General features: G+C 36.8%; 4 protein-coding genes across 4 annotated transcripts; 2 read left to right on the forward strand and 2 right to left on the reverse strand.

Annotated features, from left to right (window-relative positions):
- Positions 1–463: 463 nt before the first annotated feature.
- Positions 464–5,810, forward strand: LOC136807236 (peroxisomal membrane protein PMP34-like). Its single transcript, XM_067063837.1, has 8 exons — positions 464–656; positions 1,018–1,084; positions 2,392–2,546; positions 2,820–2,939; positions 3,269–3,429; positions 3,978–4,076; positions 4,335–4,396; positions 5,222–5,810. The coding sequence occupies exons 1-8, from the start codon at positions 509–511 to the stop codon at positions 5,370–5,372; spliced, it is 963 nt and encodes a 320-aa protein (XP_066919938.1). The 5' UTR covers positions 464–508; the 3' UTR covers positions 5,373–5,810.
- Positions 5,811–5,873: 63 nt separating this feature from the next.
- LOC136807226 (golgin subfamily A member 6-like protein 22) lies at positions 5,874–8,651 on the reverse strand. The gene is made up of 4 exons (XM_067063825.1): positions 7,715–8,651; positions 7,175–7,394; positions 6,862–6,983; positions 5,874–6,200 (listed from the first exon to the last, which is right to left on the reverse strand). Exons 1-4 carry the CDS (start codon positions 8,570–8,572, stop codon positions 6,108–6,110), a joined length of 1,293 nt encoding a protein of 430 aa, XP_066919926.1. The 5' UTR covers positions 8,573–8,651; the 3' UTR covers positions 5,874–6,107.
- Positions 8,601–10,591, reverse strand: LOC136808546 (tropomyosin-2-like). The gene is made up of 3 exons (XM_067065077.1): positions 9,804–10,591; positions 9,058–9,237; positions 8,601–8,679 (listed from the first exon to the last, which is right to left on the reverse strand). The coding sequence occupies exons 1-3, from the start codon at positions 10,556–10,558 to the stop codon at positions 8,601–8,603; spliced, it is 1,014 nt and encodes a 337-aa protein (XP_066921178.1). The 5' UTR covers positions 10,559–10,591.
- A 1,636-nt stretch (positions 10,592–12,227) lies between these two features.
- On the forward strand, positions 12,228–19,336 carry LOC136807317 (transient receptor potential cation channel subfamily A member 1-like). The gene is made up of 10 exons (XM_067063925.1): positions 12,228–12,400; positions 13,368–13,562; positions 13,858–14,142; positions 14,356–14,754; positions 15,261–15,422; positions 15,780–16,117; positions 16,549–16,809; positions 17,013–17,612; positions 18,138–18,350; positions 18,729–19,336. The coding sequence occupies exons 2-10, from the start codon at positions 13,370–13,372 to the stop codon at positions 18,945–18,947; spliced, it is 2,670 nt and encodes an 889-aa protein (XP_066920026.1). The 5' UTR covers positions 12,228–12,400; positions 13,368–13,369; the 3' UTR covers positions 18,948–19,336.
- Positions 19,337–19,706: the final 370 nt, after the last annotated feature.

A 19,706-nucleotide genomic window follows, 5' to 3' on the forward strand; every position in this document is an offset into this window, starting at 1 on the left:
AAATTAGTACTGATATTAGTCAGAAAATATTATAATTTCCTATTTTATTTTTTACTTTCTTAATTAATATATTGTATTCTACAGTAGCTATTTTGAATTTCAATTTTTCACAACTCTTTAGAAGTTCTCTAGGTTCAATGAGAGTTAGATTTACAGAATTATATTATCATAATATTTTCATGTATTTAGGATATTGGTGCGGAGTGTTAGTGATGGTGTGCAATTTTTATAGTTTTTTAGCTTGAGAAAGCGATTTACGATAATATTTATATTATGCATGTCAAAAAGGAACTTTGCATGTTCAAATTTTATTTTTTGTTCACAGTTTCCCATTCACGATAAAATGACCATTGTATACGCAACCTAGTGTCCTAGTAGACCTTCGTTTTGATCACGTCAACTTAACGGCTGTAACGTCTTTGTAAACACTGAGAGACTTTATTGACATTCTGTTATTCTTCCAGGTGAAAAAAACCTTATACTTCAGTACTAAATAAAAGACAACACAATGTCCTCCTCAGCGTCAGGACAGAATGGACTTCTTGAAGACTTGCTTTCCTACAGCAATTTGGTGCATGCCATTGCTGGAGCCACAGGAAGTGTTGTCGGAATGTCCACATTCTATCCACTGGATATCGTCAGAACTAGATTCCAAGGTATGTTCATCGATGAATGATTATCTAGAATATGCACCACTGCAACGACTTGAATTGTGTAATATCATATCATGCAACTTTTTAGATTTAGGTGACCCTTTTCCAGTGTGATACTGACGAATTGGATAAAAAATTTGATTCTGAAAGACTTTGAAGACTTTTTACATGCTGATTCGTGATCATTTTCTAGAAGTATTGATTTCCTGATATGATAGTCTGTAAAGAATGTTTAATGTGCACGAGGACAGTTTATGATGGAAAAAAGAAACTGGTGCTCCGAAGGAATTCTTGGTTAGAATCGTTCGGCCCAACAACTTAAGCATATGATGGTAATGAATTTCTTTTCTTTCCACTTATTCAGCGGATGAGAAATTGAAAGCAGTGGGTCCACTTCAAGCTATGAAGAAATTGGCTGATGAAGAAGGGGTGTAAGAAAAAATCTTTTTGGACCTACCCCGGTGGGGGTGGAGGTCCTATAAATTCACCTCTGTCGTTTCGTCCGTCCGCCCGCCGTCCTCGTTACCAGCTTTTCTCGAGATTGAATCATAGGAATCATTTGATTTTTGGTACAAATGTGCAAAACGGTGGTGGCCAAAATGTGACGGAGCCCGATTTTCGAAACAAAAAATTTTGGGCAAATTTGGGCTTTGTGAAAAATTGGATCATTAAATTTTTTTGATTTTTTGCATGAAGGTAAAAATCATAGGTAAAAGATGGCTCTAGCAGATTTTTGCAAAAAAATTTATTTGGCTTAAAAAACGCATGTTTATCTATAAGAATCACTATTAATAAGCATACATCAATGTTCTTAGTCAAATTACTCAATTTCTTTATGTCTTTAGCTTTTTACAAGATTGGCTCTTTTATTCTTTATGATTTTTTGCACAAAGATGCATAACTATAAACCCTCGAATGTGACTGAGCCCGATTTTCAAAGAAAAAAAATGTTTTTGGGCAAATTTGGGCCCAAAAACGGCTAAAAAGCGGGTTTTTTGGACTTTGTGTGAAAAATTGGAATGATTTTTTGCATGAAAGTAGGTAAAAGATGGGTCAAGCAGATTTTTGTATAAAAACTTTTCAGCTCAAAAAAACGCATCTTTATCTATAAGAATCACTATTAATAAGCATACATCAATGTTCTTAGCCAAATTACTCAATTTTTTGATGAGATCGATGTCTTTTTATGCTCACGAAGTCTTGAATATGAAAGAATATTTCAAGAGCATGAAATTTTGGTTTCTAAAAGTTTTTTTTGTAAAGAAACAAACGACTAATTTTAATAAATCGTCACTATTTGTGTTCTGAATGATTGTTTAACGTTCATGCTCACGTAGATATCAATTATATATGTGTTAAACGCATAACCAAGTAGGTCCATAAAAGTATCACTTGTTATTTTTTTTTTTAATATTTCAAGAATACTTAAGTTAAAGGAGACAGGTCTATCAATCCCATAGTACTGGAGTTTGTAGCTTTTGGAGTCACCTTTAGAACCTAAGTGTGATATCATATGTCCTAACTCGGAACTAAAAGATGACACATACTCTCTTAGTTAGATCTTGTTGCAACTTTCAACCAAAAAATCATTTCCACCCCTAATTATCTGCAAGTGAAAAAAAAAAAGGATTTCACCTGAACTAAATTCTCCAATTTTTTTTCGAATGCGAAATTTTTATTCTGCTAGCTGAATTATTTCCAAGCCTCTTTTTTAGAATAATTCATTTCTTTTTCTCAGGGAAGCGTTGTATAGAGGACTGGGTCCCGTGTTGACCAGTTTGTATTGCTCCAACTTTGTTTACTTCTATTCGTTCAATGGCATGAAAATGATTGCCAACTCGAACGGGCTGAAAGCATCTGTTGGAAGGGATTTGGTGCTAGGCTACGTAGCAGGTTCGTAGAAAATTCGGCTATAACGATTCCAAATTAAGTTTCGAGGGTCGTATAATAATTGCAAGCGGTTACTTTTACAGAAGAATCCGTTTTCAACAGAAATAACAGAAAACAGAAAGAATATTTAAATTTTAAATAGTCTATTACGAAATGGAATGTCAGACTCAAATGGTGTGGGCCTTTTTCTGTATGTAAAATGTGATTCCCTTACGCTATAACTCATGTTTGCTTGGATCCTTAACTTTGAGATAACTCTGACCCTTTCTTGGCTAGGTTGTATCAATGCTATGATGACCACTCCATTGTGGGTGACAAACACACGATTGAAGTTGCAAGGCGTATTAAAAGACGAAGCAGGAGAACAACCTGAGAAAAAATTCAACGGATTGATCGGTAATTCTAGATATTACCTTCTTATCTTTGTTGGGCGTCTTATCAGATTACCTCATTACACAAATATTACTAGGCAAGTATTCGACGGCCTTGAAATTTGCACGATCTGAAATTAACACGAATTTTTCTGCTTTTTCAAGGAAACAGCGGCTGGTTTTGATTAAGAGGGTTTTTATTGGCATGAAATATTTCAATTCGTGTTTATAAAATGACTAGTAATATTCGTGTAATAGGGTACAATTATATGAAAGATGGATTTTAGTTTCTTTTTGCACATCATATTTACCAGTGTGGTCTAATTATTAACATATTTTTTTATTTTTCTACAGATGGTATGAGAAAGATAGCAAAAGAGGAGGGCGTACACGCCTTGTGGAATGGCGTTGAGGCGTCATTTATTTTGTCAGGAAACCCGGCCATTCATTTTATGGTTTACGAAGCTTTGAAAAGAGTTGTGTTGAAAGCTAGAGGAGCACGAGGCAAAACAGCTGTAAGTTCTTCTCTGTAAATTTCTATCTCCTTAGCAACTATTTGCGAAAGTTTCTTCAAAGATGTCCCACATTAGATATAATTGCGGTGGTCGGTTTTACATCTCACATTATCTTGTACAGGGATACTTGCCAACTTTCATTCTATTTCAATCTTCCTTATTTTTTCTTTATTTGAAAAGATGACAAGTGCATTACCAATTATATACTACATAACACTACTAACATAGATATAATAGTCCCTTATTACACGAATATTACTAGTCATTTAACACGAATTGAAAAACTCAGTGTTGATAAAAACCCCCTTAATTAAAACCAGCCTGGTGATGTCCTTGAACAAGCAGATAAAATTCGTGTTAATTTTTTGCGTGTTAATTTCAAGGTCGTTGAATACTTTTGCCTAGTAATATTCGTGTAATAAGGTAAAGTGGTATCTCCAGAGGTACTAGACTATGTTAAAAGAAACAAAAATAATACTGGAAAAAATAATGTAGGGAGCTATGGTTGTTGAGTCAAGACTAGAACAAAGCTTTCCTTTTTTTCACAGACGTTATCATCGTTCGAATCATTCGTTATTGGTGGGTTTGCGAAAGCAGTGGCTACCGTCATCACTTACCCCTTACAATTGATTCAATGTCGTTTGAGGGTAAGTTTCTCTTCGTCTATCATTTGGAAAACTCGACCTGTCTGCTAATTAGTCAAGGGAAAATGGCCTGAAAACCCACCTTGGACGGAACTTTGTACATTAGGGAATGAAGCCCAAAATTCGGTAAAATATGAAAGGTGAAAATGGGATGGTTCGAGATGATTTAATTTAATTATTCAGTAAAACCCAGACGTTGAATCGGCAGAAAATTCTGTACATACAACTCTTTCATTCGGATGTCGTATTTTACTTTTGTAGGCTAAAAGGAGAAGTAAGGACGGGTCTGGATCAATGTCAAGTGTATTGGAAGAGGTTTTAAGGTAAGTCTTTTTTATATTCTGCATTTTTAATAAAGAAATGTATGCAATCTGTATCATTGTCAATATTTTCCGAGAATCTGACAAACTCGAGCTCCCATCGTGACACGTCGAATTCTGGGATGTTATTCATTATTTTGAATTTTTGGACCTACCCCGGTGGAGGTCCTATAAATTAATGTGTGTTTGTTCGTTCGTCCGTTCGTCCGTCCGTCCGTTCGTCCGTTCGTCCGTCCGTCCGTTCGTTCGTCTGTTACCAACTTTTCTCAGGATTGAATCATAGTAATTTTTTGATTTTTGGTACAAAGGTGCAAAATGGTGGTGGCCAAAATGTGACGGAGCCCGATTTTCGAAAAAGAAATTTTTTGGCCAAATTTGGGCCAAAAAACGGCAAAAAAATGGGTTTTTTGGACTTCGTGAAATATTGGATAATTATTTTTTTCTGATTTTTTGCATGAAAGTATGTAAAAGATGGCTCAAGCAGATTTTGGTAAAAAAAAGATTTTTTCGGCTCGAAAAACGCATCTTTATCTATAAGAATCACTATTAATAAGCATACATCAATGTTCTTAGCCGAATTACTAGAGATAGATGTTGTTTTTTTGCTCACGAAGTCTTGAATATGAAAGAATATTTCAAGAGCATGAAATTTTGGTTTCTAAACGTTTTTTTATAAGAAACAAACGACTAATTTAAATAGATCGTCACTATTTGTGTTCTGATTGTTTAATGGTCACGTCACGTAGATATCAATTATAAATGTGTTAAATGCATAACCAGGTAGGTCCACAAAAGTATCACTTGTTTTGTCTTCTTTTTTTGCTGCAGGACATCTGGGTTCAACGGCTTATACAAAGGTATGGAATCGAAATTATACCAAACTGTCCTCACTGCATCTCTCATGTTTTTGTCATACGAAAAAATTATGGCTTTGATTTATACTGTCTTCAAAGTTCACCAAAAATCAAAGAAGCCTTGATACCTCTTGGACCACCATAGAGACGGATTGGAAATATGGATTTAGAACACGTGCGGGAAAATGATTTCAGGGCCGCACAACATTTACATACATTGAACATTAGCAGGTATCAAATTTTTGGATTTCTACCCATGCATTACATTAGATAACATGATTCAAATTATACCATGATTCAAATTAATTTACTTTGATTTATTGCCGATTGAGGTATTTGACTGGACTATCAGACAATATACCTGTATAAATCTGAAAAGAAACTATTCAAATCAAACTCAGACTGCACATGGGACTGCTTGAAAAATGGATCTTCCAAATAGACTCGATAATTTAGAAATTTTTATATAAAAAATTACAATTTACCAAACGAGATTATATTTTTTGTTTTGTTTTAGAATTTTATTTATCGATTAAAATGAGGAATTCTTGGAAATAATACTTTTTGAACAAAATAACAAATTAAAGTGTGTTCTTATTCTCATTATATTACGATCAACTTTCTTTCACAACATTTTTTAAAAGCACAACTAAAACCTGAAAGAAATCATATTATCTGCCTGGCTCTAGCACTATTCATATTCTCAGAATGTTATAATCACAACTTTTTAAGTCCAATTTGAATTCAGAACGATATTATTCTCTGGTGGTGACACTTTCCCAATTTTCCAACACAGTGAGTGTGTTGGCAAACATTTGAAACATTATTCTATTCACTTCTAACGGTCTTCATTAGCAGCATCATTTTTCGGCAGATATGGAGTCCAGCTCGTCTTGTAATTCAACTATTGATTGTTTGTGTTGTTGGCGCCAAAACTTCTCAAACAAATGGACCTAAGTGAATAAAATAAACGAATAAACTTCATATTCATCACGGAGAAGAGACCGAAGACCTTTGGGTATTTGTGAAGCTTCTATTATACTGTGTATCGGTGTCAGCTGTTTACTAAATACCGCAGGTAGCGTGCTTCGTGTCGCTACGAACTGAAATGAAGTTATTCTATTGGTCAGCTATTGGCTAGAAATGACGTAAGAATTTCGTTACGGAGCGGGACCGTAGCGTGTGCACGTGGTCTAAGGTATGGGTCTGAAATGGGTTCGGTAAAGGAGTTTATTTTCAAAGGCTTTTATTTAACCATTTATGGAGTTGATTTGATTTTTTTGGTTGTACATCTTTGCACCAAATCCTCCTACTCTCGGGTACCTATAAATGTTTTTGAAAGTTCCCCTCTTTTGTCCTAATTCTGCTGGACTAGCCTCTTTTTCAAAAATGTTCCACCTAGGTCATTTTTATTCCAACCCCCTCCCCCCGCTTATTAAGTTTTGAGATTTTTTCTAATCCCCCCGCTTATTCCAACCCCCCGGCTATTAGGTACCCGAGAAAGGTACGTAGCAGAAGGCTTCTTTTAGATTGTCTCGAAAGAAAAGCTTGTTTCTTTTAGGTGTCGTTCAGTAGTTTTGTATCATATCCCGCTAATGGAATGTTTTCATATACCTCAGTTTGAAATTTGTCGAATTCTTCGTTGGATTGCTTGAGTTCTTCTTCTAATCGTTTGACTTGATCTTGATATTTGACCAATGATTCACCTTCCTTTGCGTTCGATGTTTCGAGGTCCTCTAAAAACGAAACAAGCGAAAAGTGATTAGAAAAGATATTCAATACATGGGTACTGATGTAATCTCTAATGTTTGTTTAATGCGTTCAAATCTCTCGTCTGAAAGGCCCTTTTCAACAATTTTCTTAAGGGAAAGGAGCTTTCGACAAATCTTCAAATTCAAGAATTATTTGCATTTCGCTTGTAACTTACTAATGGTCTTCTCTCTGTGCAAGATATCTTCTTCCAATCGTGTGATCTGTTTTGCCATATCATCGTTCCTGCTGGTCAACATGGAGACACGGTCTTGCAATTTCATCATTTGATCACGATCAGTATCGATGATGTCTGCCATCTCTTTCAGTTTATTATTCAACTTGTAGATAGCTTCTTGGTGAGCCTGTTTCTCTTTCGTCCGATCTTCATGTTCTCCCTGCGAAATGAAGAAACGAAAGCTAGAGATAAATGTTTATATTGGTAAAAAATATCTCAGCAACTAACAACTGATTCGAGAAAACCCCGAGTGTCTAGCTCACCGTTATAGTAGAACCAAATACAAAAGAGTTAATTTTAGAGCATTCAACTCGAGATACATTCTAGATATATACATTTTAAAAGATTTGATTACTTTCAGAGTATCAATCTTCTTGCCAACACTAAGCTCCCAATTTCAAATTGCTAAATAATCAAGAGCAGTGGTTCTATAAAGATTCCATACTTTTCAAATGAAAAAGAAATTTAAAATTATTTTACCTGAATAATAACTTTGATTCGTTTCAACTCTTCAGTCAGCCTCGTGCGAATGTGTTCAGACTCCAAACGATGTCTTTCGTATTCGTCTCTCAGATCACGAAGTCTTTCTTCTAAATCTCGTTTCTCTTGTGTTTCTACGGCAAGTGATTGTTGTGTTTCAGTCATGGTTTGACACAGTTTCTCATTCATGATCTGTTTTTCGTTACATTGTTCTTGAAGTAATTTCAACTTTTTCTCAGCCATTCGGAAACGTTCATCATTTTCCATGAAGATCATTTGACAATGTTTCAACTTTTCTTCCAGATCGACCACTTTCTTTTCCTTCTCGCTGATTGATTTCGAAAAAGTCGCTATCTTAATGTCTTTCTCCTCTACCTCGCTCTCTAAGCTCTCTTTCTTTTTTGAAACTTTGTCCATGCTTTCTTTGAGGTGGTTGCGATCTTCTGTAATCTCCTTGAATTCTCTTTCTCGTTTCTCCTGTTTACTTTGTAACTCTGCCAACTCTTGTTCACTCTTTTCATATTTGACTTGAAGCTCTTCCTTAATCTTACGAACATTCATGAGTTCAATTTTTAGATCTTCTCGACTCTTATTGAAGTTGGAGCGTTCAGATTCCCAAACTTCCGTCATATTACCGAACGACACACCTTTTCCTGAAACCTCCGCGAGCTTCATTTCAATTTCACGCGTTTTCTTGTTGCTTTCTCGTAGCTCTTCCCGGATATTTCCATTTTGTTGTCTTTCTCTTTCCAACTGCATTTTGACCTCTGCTCCCTTCATCCTCTCATCGTCTACCTGTGATTTCATGGTATCTTGCTTCAACTTCAACGCGATGTTCTCCTCTCGCACTCTCCCCATATCCCCTTGCAGCGATTCGTATTTCTTCTCAACTCTTTCCGGTCACCTTTGTACGATTCGATCGTTTTTTTGAAGGTCGTCCACCTTTAGTCGAGCACACCTTTTCCCTAAATAAAAAAAAAGTTTTACGTTATGTTAAAGTAACGTGATGGTAGGGAGTGACAGCCAAGGATTACTGATTTTCGAGCCTTATTTTTTTCACTTTACCAAAAGTTGTCGACTAAGTCTTATTCAAGTACTTATGCTTCTGGATGTCAGATTATATTACATCTTGTTTCTACACCTGGTTTAAATTATCGTCTACTCAGAATATAGATTGACGCTTTTCTTGACAGGACCTGATTCTAATAACAATATCACGATGATTATGGACACTCATAAATAACCTTCTAACTGAATTAAATATTTGAGAGAAAGTAGGTTTCGTAGACCGTAGGACACTCTCGAAAAAAACACTTAAGATGGGGAGGAAAGTATTGACTTACTGTGATTCCATTTCTTTCTTGGCGATGATGACTTCACCTTCCAGGGTTTTGACTTTTTCTCTCAGTGTTCCATCACCGTCACCATAAGATGCCAGCTTCTTCTGATAAGCTTCCACTTTTAACTGTTGTTGCTTGACAAACGTTTTCATACTATCGAAATGCACTGATATCTCCCGAAATCTATTAAAAAATTAATTTCGTTGTCGTAACGTCTGCTTTAGAGAAGAAACTCATGGGGTTTTCAACACCCCCTCCCTTCTTTTCAATTCTTGAAAGAATACCACTTGTTATCAAGGCACTGTGGTGTAGTGGCCTTTGACCTTGGTTGTCGCACAGGCGACGGAGTGAGGTTTGATTCCCACTCGCAGCGGTCCACTTAACAAATGAAAGAACCTTCGCCCGGGTGAAGCCATGTGAGGGGAATGGGTAAGGGGCACTTATTGAAAGCGTCAAAAGTTCCGAAGATGGGCTTCAAACTAGCTGCAACTCAACCATCGATATAGATATAAATAATTTCTCCTTTTGTTCCGATCGCTCAGATCTTTGAGAAAATATAGATGTCGATTCAAATTCACCGTTTGATATAAACTCAACATTTGTTTTGTGATTCTCCACCTTTTTTGTTTTCACTTCTGACCAGCTACTCAAGAATCACGAAAAATTTAGAAACGAAATTTTAAAACGGACCATACCCGATCATTTATTATACTTCCTGCCCTTCAGGTAAATAATCAAAGAAGAATTACCTGTTTAATGTTTCGTTGATATAATTTTCTTGTCTAACATTTTCATCTTTCAATAGCTCAATATCAGCCAACGCATCTTGCATGGTCCCTTCGTAACCTTCGTATTCTGTTTCGACAACACGTAACTTAGTAGAAAGCTCTTGTTTCTCTTCACTTAGTTTAGACATTGCCGATTTACACGTCTCGATTAGTGTTTCTAGAGAGCCAACTTCTTCTCTTAGTACATCAGATTGTGCACAAGAGTCAGTTGCAAGGGAGTACATTTTCTTAGCTAATTCATCGCTTCCAAAGATTTTGCTTTCAGCTTCCTTCAGTTTTTCAAAGCACAACCGAAACCGTTCTTTTTCTTCTTTAATTTCATGTTCAAGAGAATCTATTTGGGTCTGCAAAGAGATCTTATCGCGTCGTTCAACTTCCAACTTTTGATCGACCTCTACTTGCCTTTCAGTCAATGTTTGAATCTCTGCTTTCAGTGAGGTATTTTTGTTACGCAACTCTTGGCATTCTCGAGATGACTGGTCTAGTTTCTGGATCAAACTGTTTTCACGATCACCTTGGGTTGCCAATAAAGCTGTTGCATCTGACAATTTCTTCTGTAAATAATGGTAGGTATCGTCGGAAAGTCTTGTATTGGTGCTACTTCCTTCACTGGTGATCACATCTCCCATGAACGGGTTAGTTCCGCAACCCAACTCTTCAAGAATACGTTCATTACTGAGGTAAGTCTCATTTTCATTTGTATTTTGTGAATACATTCTTCAAAAATTTCACAATTCATGAAAACATTTTCTAAATTGCGATCTTTTCTCTAGCTCGTGTACATATCAAATGAATTAAAAAGAATTCGCTGCATTGGACCAAACGGAATACATTTTCGTCGTGAAAACTTTACGTCACTTCTAAAAATAAAAATGAATAAACACTACAGTGTCATCCGACGTCAGAAAAAAGCGCGCGAAAATGCCTTTCTATTTATTTCGTTCCCCATGATCAACACGCAGTTTATGTTTCGGAGACGTAGGATATTGAGGGCCACGGTAAGTGATAGAAAACAAAGTCGATAGTTTATGTAAGGTTTTATATCGCCTTTGCTCACCTAAACAGACGATGGTATTTTGGTGTTTTTACCGTCGTCGGGCAAATGGACGGTGATTTTGGAGACATGTCAATTTTGCTTTATACCGCCCCCCCTCGATTTATCTCGAATACATATCGCTATTAAACTTCAGATAAAATGTATTATACCATTCTGTGGCTTAGTTTGATGTTTTTTATATTTTGTCGGAAATGATATTAAGAAAAGGATCCTGTTCAAATGATTATATCGAAAAGTCGATATTTCTCTCGACTAGTTGGTGGACGCCTTACAATGCTTTAGTTAAAGGGACATAACAGTACTGATGACATTTGTAAACAAACCGTATGGAGCGGGATACAAAATCAAAACAAATGTCACATGTCAAAATAAAAAATGTTTGTTTCAATTGTTTTGCAAGTTTGTTTTGGACAGGTGATTTCAATTGTTCTCTTTAATGACACGTGGTTCGTGCAATGTTTACATTTTACTACTGTTATGTCCCTTTAAGCTTTCGGACAATAATTTGAATCTAACTTCCAAAGATTTATGTCAGTTTTTGTTCTGCTTATTCAACATTTATATGAAGGTACTTGAAAGTACGTTGGAAACACTTCTTACATTAATGAACATCTCAAATGTACTTTTTAGGGGATACGTTCGTCGGAGAAGAAATTTGCTTAGTAAAACTTCGGTCATAAATTCAATATTTTGGTCGCCTTTTTCCCCGCGATAGAAAAAATCTTAGCACGAAACTCAAGTTTTAATAGAAATGTGCATTTGTTGACTCGTACCTATCTATTTTGGAAAATTTTATGATAAGTTTTTATGTCTTATTTCCGAAGAAAAAGAGCATTAGGTATAAATTTGCAATGGAGTTTACCCTTTTTTAGAGCAAATATTTTCAAAACGGTGAGAATGACAAAGTTCTTTGAATTGAATTGGTTTAATGAATTCTTAATGTGGACTTTCTCTTTCAATATTGTATCGTCTCCTCTGAATCAAATATATTTTGAATTATTTTGAAATCTTATGTAGCATTCATGCAAATTTTATATCAAATCTAACTTCTCTATAAGAATATTTTTACCCTTTTTTCGATTTTCCATGGATCGGAACCATATTTCATTACAGATAATCTTCTACACATCGGGGGAAGTAAGGTATTAAGCTGACAAAAAGGTAGGTCTTACTTATATACATATTCTACTTTGATATTGCCAGAATATATGTGCTCTTCTTTTTAAGAAACTTAATTTTTCAATAGAACCTTAACTTCATTAAAATATTTATCATAACACTGTATGAATCGGCTATCGAAATTCTCTTCTTTCTCTTTACTATCTTTTTCAGCGTGCGGTTTTCAAAGAACAAGAAAGTCAGAAGAAATCAAGTACTGTATTTCGAGAATTTTGATAACCTCTGCACATTGGAATATACCACGTTCTGTATTTTGTCATGAAGAAACTAGTGTGATACTTCTACTTGAAACCTGACGGCAAATAAAGATCTACTGGTGACGGTGAGGAAAAGCGTTTTGGTTTTATTCGAGATCTTAAACCTTTTTATTTATTTTCTTTTTTGCTGTTCTTGCTGGTTCTTGTCGATTTCACAGACTTTACCTTAGAGAGACTTAATTTTGCGAAAGGGGCCATTCAAAAAGTACGTTCGTCCAAATTTCCCTATTTTCAGACCCCCCTCCCCCCTTGTTCGTTAGCGTTCGTTTTGAAGTACCCCCCCCCCCTTTGTACGTTCGAATCTCAAAATTTTTTACCCCCCCCCCCCGATTCTATCGTTATTCTTTAATCTTATCGCACCTTAATTTTTTGCTCTCTAATTATCTAATAATTGCTAAACAATTATAACATACACAAATGTTTAGGGGATTAACAATTATCTTCGGTTATCGATTCAAAGAAAAAATGTAATTAGGAGATAGATAGAAAAAGATTTTTCATAGACTAAGTTAAAAGTCACGCACCCCCCCCCCCGCAAAAGCGAACGTACACAGTTCGACTTGACCCCCCCTCCCCCGTTCGTTTTTGTTCGCTTTTTTGCTGACCCCCTCCCCCCCCCCCCCTCGGCGACGAACGTACTTTTTGAATGGTCCCAAAAGTGACCATCAGAGAGGCGATATTCGAAAACTGTCTCACCTTTAAGAAATTTTCATAACTTTGATTCGATTTTAAGAGACTTTGAAAGGTAAAAAAAGCTCCTTCGTTATGGTCTGCACATACCAAAGTACCCAAATGTTCCTAAGTAACCTCCTGTCCTAATTTTGGTGACTGATGAATCCAGCACTGTCAATCAAAGTAGCTCTCATGGGCGTAATCCACTATTTCTAACAAATAAGAAAATATTATATCCGTGAATCATTTTTAGGAACGTCAAATTTAAAAAAAAACATTAATCAGTTTGGAACATTTGTTAGATAGTAAGCACATGATTTTCCCTCTAATAGTCATCATATTTTTGTTCTGTCCCACTAGCTATGTTTTTGAAGTTGGAATCGGCTCGAAAGAATGAAAAAGACGAAGAGAACATTCCCTTAACGAGTAACAGATCGACAATACACTCGGGGCGTGAACAATTTCCACCTCCAGCCGGGCGGAATTTATATACACCGCCTTTAATTGTCAAAACACCGGATGAAGACTATCGAAAACAGTTCAACTCAACATCAGGTACGATTTATTGTCTAGTGCTAGGTTGCGGCAGCTACAAGGTTTTACTGTAGGATTTCCATCAAGAGCAAACTGCATGTTTAGTACCTTTTCAAGTAGCAGCTTTTCAAGTTCTGAGAGTCTGCAAAATATGAGCCAGAGTGAAGAATCTTGCTGACGTTATCTACATTTTCACATCGAAATTTTCCTTTAAGCTGACAACGTTTTGTTAAGAACTCTAGATTAATTCATGCCTTAATAATTTTATAAAACCGCTGAATGATATTTCGCTAATTCTTTTACCTGTGACTTGTAGCAAAAGATGGTACTGATATAGGCTACCTGATGCGTTCTCCAAAACGACAAAATGGTGGACCGTCCAATAGAAATCATCGAACCAGGGACCATGTTGATGCCGTCAACTTTCGAAGACGAAACAAACAAAACCAAAGATCCGTTCAAAACAAACGATCCGTTATTGAAGAGCCTTTCAGACGCCATAATTACAAAAGCCCGGCGCCTCTCGATGAAGCACGCATTTCAGTCAAGCAGCGCACGCTTGAAGAACGCGGAGAAATCGAAGGGCATGATCTTTTGACAGGTAAGACTTTTCAATATGTACATTTTCAACAATAGGACGAGTATCGTCAAACATAGTAAGCGATCTATTGTTGTATTATGATCTTACTAAAACACTCACGACATAAACGACTTGAATAACTACAGTTGAAGTTGAATGAGTAAAATTATTATGAATTATAACGTGTTCTTTGATGATATCGAGCGTGCTTTATCACTTGTTTCTTACCAACAGGCAATCGTGGAGCATCGATGGGGATGTTGGATAGCGATGGGAACAGTAGCGACAATGGCGAAACTACATTACGAAAAAAGAAGAATACATATATCAAAAGCAAAGAACTCATCACTTATTTTGCACAACTCGCTCGAAGTAAGAACCCTACCGATGCAATAGATCTCAAGATGGTGGACCGTCTCATTCGCAATGGTGCCAACCTCAACGTTACCGATAAATACGGTCAAACGGTCATGCATGAAGTGGCAAAGAACTGGCACACTGACGTCGCAAAATATCTCATCAAGCGGGGCGCTATTTACGACGCCAAAGACCGTTATGGGCGGACACCCCTTCATCTTGCATCGGCTGTGGGACATGTAGAAATGATTGATTTTTTAGTGGGTCAAGATCACGGTAAGTCTTATCATTTTTTTTTTCGATAAAAATCTTTATGACGGTTTTAAGTCCCTTACTCAAATGTATAAGGAAATTTCGCTCAGACTTTAATGCGTTCTAATATATGTTATCCGATATTACAAATCATTTTTGTAGAATTCAACTTTCTTTCCCTTACAGTTTTGCCTGTAGCGTCAGTCTTTGGCCATAAAGATTTCAAGGGCCTGATTTGCTTATCCCCTTTAAAAAAATTCTCTAAATAATACTATTTTTGAAGCTGACTAATCTTGTCTCGGTTTACTAAGGAATGATCCCTTACTTAATATCCTATTACGCCATTGCGAGGAAAGGTCGACAAAAATCGTTGTATACCTTATTGATCGGGTGGCTGTGGGTGGTATCAATGGTGCATGGGTCGCGGCGTCACTAGATCCCTACTGTTTCACAATTAAAAGAGGGCGTATCGCACTCATTCCACTAAATGACTGTTAAAGGCTTTGATTCGTAAACTTGAACATTTTCAGAGAAACTAAAAGACGTGACGAAGGACGAGCGTCAGACAGCGCTTCATTACGCAGCAAAGAACAACTCAGTAGGAGCGTTGAAAGTCCTTTTGAAGCTGGGCGCATCGATGAACGATCGAGACTATCGATTACGTACTGCTCTCCATCTCGCTGCTGAAAACGGTAATATGCTTTTTTTAGTAACAATATTTGCTTGACTTCTTACCTCATATAAAATTATTACAATGTCAAAAAACACTTTTTGCCAGTGGTTGCAACCAAGATCGCGATTCGTTTCGGGTTCGTTTCTCATCCGGTTGACAATTTTTCAAGAACGAAATTCAATTTAACCTTTACATGTCCCCTGTTTTTCAAATGAAAATGGAGAACTAGGGGGTTTGGAAGGCTAAAAAGAAATCGATTGAACAGAGGAGTTAAAAAATTAGCTTTGTTTTGGAAATGCCCCCCACAGACTTGTAAGACAAAATTATTCTGTACTCAAATATTTCCTTAATATTACTGCTGCTTCTCGATTTTCAGGACGTATTGAAGCTGCGCGTTATTTATTGAGCAAGAATGCTCCATCTGCAGTGTACGATGATCAAGGTGTTTCATGTCTCTCCATCATGGTTCAGAAGATGCCTGGTGTAGCCTTCCTGGCCTTGCAACAATTCTACGCTGAAGATCCTGCCAATAGAAAACTATATTGCTATTTGAATTACTTGGAGAAGAAGTTGTTAGCAGATGAGGAGTTGCAGATCAGTTGGAAATATTTGACCAAGATGGAACGAGAACGTCAAAAACGTGAATTGTCACTGAATGAGATGGTGACCAAGAAACAGATTAAGAAAGGTGAACTTGCCAAGTCCGTCTTGGAGGTGAGCACTCTTCTGTTAGAATATCTACCTCGAAACTCTTCTCTTGGACATCTGAATCTTCTTGGCTAAATTCCTTTTTTTTCTTCTTGAATTCCTCTAAATCTAATTTTCCCCTATTTTAAACCAAATATCTGGCCCCTTGAGGTGTGTTTCATGGCTGATTTCCTTGAAGGCTCAAGATGAATCGATTCAGCTGTAAATATGTTCGGGCACTCAGAAGTTAGACAACAATCTCGTTACGATATAGTCTCAGTCAACATCGGAAGGATGAGAATACGCTGAGGAAACGAGGTTGGGTAGATGTGTGTTCGGGAAAATGTCACTCTCTACCATTTATGTACTATATTAAACGCATCCTCTCAGGTAGGGAATACGATTCACTCTCCCCTTCAAAAGATAATAACGAGTTTTTTTCTTTCGTTCATGTTCAGAAAGTAGTTGAGCATTGGGAAGTATCTTTAGTAGTCCATCCAGCCATTCAATTATTAATCAAAAAGAAGTGGATGCTGATTGGTCGAAAGGCTTCAATTTTCAGTCTCGTTCTCAACGTCATTTACGCACTTTTATGGTCGGCAGTTGGCGTCGCAACGCCGGTAATGGGACCAACAATTTATCGGCCCTTTTCGCTGTGGTGGCATATTACAGTGCTTGAGGTGATCGGAGTTGGCTTGACCATCTATTTCATGGCTACTGTGAGTATATACTCTTTTAAGTTTGTCATTGAGCTCGTACAGAAAGAAATCTTTTTACAGTATCACAGTTTTTTCCGAAAATTTCATAATTTCTGCTACTTTCGTTTTCCGATATTCACGAGACATGAATTTACTGATGTTGTCTTATGGTGTAAACTGATTAAATATTCTATAAGGTTTTCTTCTCTCTCGATCCTTTACAGCACATTGTGGAGATCCAGATCGACAAGCGACGTGACAACGCTTATGGGAAATGGGTGATCGCACAAGCAGAACGCGACCTCAAATATTGTCATCCCAGGTGGCCTGAAGAGAGACGTCACATTGATGACACCATTGAAGCCATTGGAAATCGAAAGCGAAAGCGATATTTCTCAGATGGATGGAATTGTTTTGATTGGTTCGTTTATTTGTTGGTATGGGTCGTCATGGCAACTCGTTTATTGAACCTCTTACTGGAGGACGATAAATTGAAATATTACCACATGCGTATCTTCTCTCTCACACTTATCTTCATTTGGCTTCGTCTATTACGCAGACTGAAACCTTTCCCTTACTTCGGGCCTTTCATTATCATGCTGGGCTACGTCGTTATAGATACCATAAAATTTCTGGTCTTGTTTTTATTGATTTACATTCCGTATTGTTGCGCTTTTTGGATGATCTTCGGCGGACCACAATTACGTCATTCCAAATCATTTCTTCACGAGATCAATGATATGGTGTATGATATTTTCCAAATGTCATTAGTGGGCGAGTTCAAATGGAAAGAATTTGTGGAGATTGATGAAACATTTGCACAGGTATGCTGATAAATGCTTTTTTACTACAGGTCTGTTGTGATTACCGAAGCTTTCGATAGAAATAAATAATTACAAGCCGTTTCTTGGAGTGAAATAAACTTGTCAGTCTTACCAATTTTAAAAATAAATGAAATCAATGTTGTTTTTAGTCTACACAATAGACAGCTCCAGGCTTTTAGGCCTTACTCTTGGTTTATAGGCACTGCTATAGGCGGCCACTAGTAGCCCCTAGCGGGAATTTTAAACATAATAGACAACTTTCACAAAATATGTTTATCAATAGAGATTTCCAATAAAAGAATGTTTAAAACATAGCTGATTGGCTTAGGTTTCGAAACTCTAGATTGTTTCATTAAAACCTCAGTGCGCATGCGATTTATCCGAAGAATTTCAATATTCAAAAGAAGAGCAGTGCTCATATCCCGAAGAGTAGGAGTTTTAAGCTCGAAACGAAGGAAGATATGACGTAGCCTATGTTGTTTTATTTCAATCCTCTCTTGGACTTTTCACTGTCTTCTGTTTCAGCTTTTGACGGGTTCTTACATGGGTTTGACGTCAGTGGTTGCCATCAGTCTGTACATAGCTTTGTTGGCGACCACCTTTTCTCGGAAGTATCCACAAAGTGTAGCCATGGCGCTCATCATGCAAGCGGAAAGATGCGTACAGGTGGAACGAATGATCCCTAAGAAAACACACTTGAACATGAAAGCATTCTTCCACGAAGACTGTGCACCTTTGGTAAGAATACCTTAGAGGAGAAGAATTTAATTTGGCAGTTGAAAGATATTATTGACTAGAAATCATTATTGAATAAGAATAAAACTTGTTTTGACACCTGAAAAAGCACGAGTATGGGGAACGGTTGAAAAGAAAATTTACTGGAAATTTAATTAGAGGATGGTTAAAAAAGGGCATTTTGAAGGAAACTTAATTTGGTGGATATTTTCTCTGATCTACGGGCTTTTCTCTTTTTCTATCTGCGATCCCGCAACGAAAAAAAAATTGAGTCAGAAAATTTAAAAAACTGTGCACAGGGCCCCCCCCCCCAATGCCAATGCTTAGTTCGGATACTTTGTTTCGCTTGATTTATATTATTTTTTAACGATTCTTGTCCAGGTTGAGGAAATGAAAGGTGAATCAATCTCTATAGCAACTAACAACGCGACGTTGAGCAAGTTGGATTTCAGTCGTTGGAGAGGTCGCCATGAGAACGAAATCGATGAAGTTCGTTACAGTATGAGAGAATTGAATAAAAAGCAAGATCGTCTCGTTCATCAGTTCAGGTTTATTCTCGATAACCTTGACGATGATGATGATATGGTCAGTGAAATATAGACTCTTTGGCTAAATCATCGGAAATTTGGTTTTGATAGGCGAGGTGAATCATGGTCAGTAAAATGATTTTTTCCTGAATCTTTTCATGAATATGGGACGGACGAAGCAATGGAATCTTGAACTTGGTGATAAAGACAATATGGGAACTGGGGTTATCCACAGACTACAGTTTGTGATAAGAAATTCTTTTGACGTAGCAGTTATGGTGAAACTTTAAACATTTATATTTCAAGACACTATTTTTGGAACTGAGGAGAGCATTCACAAAATAAGTGAAACCATTGAGCCCTTTTTAACGGTTAAAATAGTTTGGTCTCTTTACTACAAATTACGTATTGTAGAAGCTATGAAATTCAGTACTCTCGGGTACCTTATAGCCGGGGGGGGGAGGTGGAAAAAATCTTAAAAATTAATAAGCGGGGGGGGAGAGTTGGAATAAGAATGTCCTGGGTGGAAAATTTTCGAAAAATTATTAGTGGCCCCCTCGGCTAATAGGTACCCGAGAGTATATACATACATAGACTCTTGTTTATAATAGCTACCTAAATTTGAATATTAAATATCTAAATTGTTTCTCTTAAATAAACTGGAATTAAACAATATTTGAATTCTAAGCTAAAGGCCTCTTTTGATAGGCAAGTTTTATGTAATGAGTAGAGTTCAGTATCTTGGTTGAAGGGGGGAGGCTACTGCCTCCAGTGACATTTTGGGGGCGCCGAAAGACACAAAGACCCCAAATTCGTCTTATACACTAGTGTA

Source organism: Clytia hemisphaerica, unplaced genomic scaffold (assembly GCF_902728285.1).
Source record: "Clytia hemisphaerica strain Z4C2 unplaced genomic scaffold, Clytia hemisphaerica genome assembly, whole genome shotgun sequence".
NCBI classification, from domain to species: Eukaryota; Metazoa; Cnidaria; class Hydrozoa; order Leptothecata; family Clytiidae; genus Clytia; species Clytia hemisphaerica.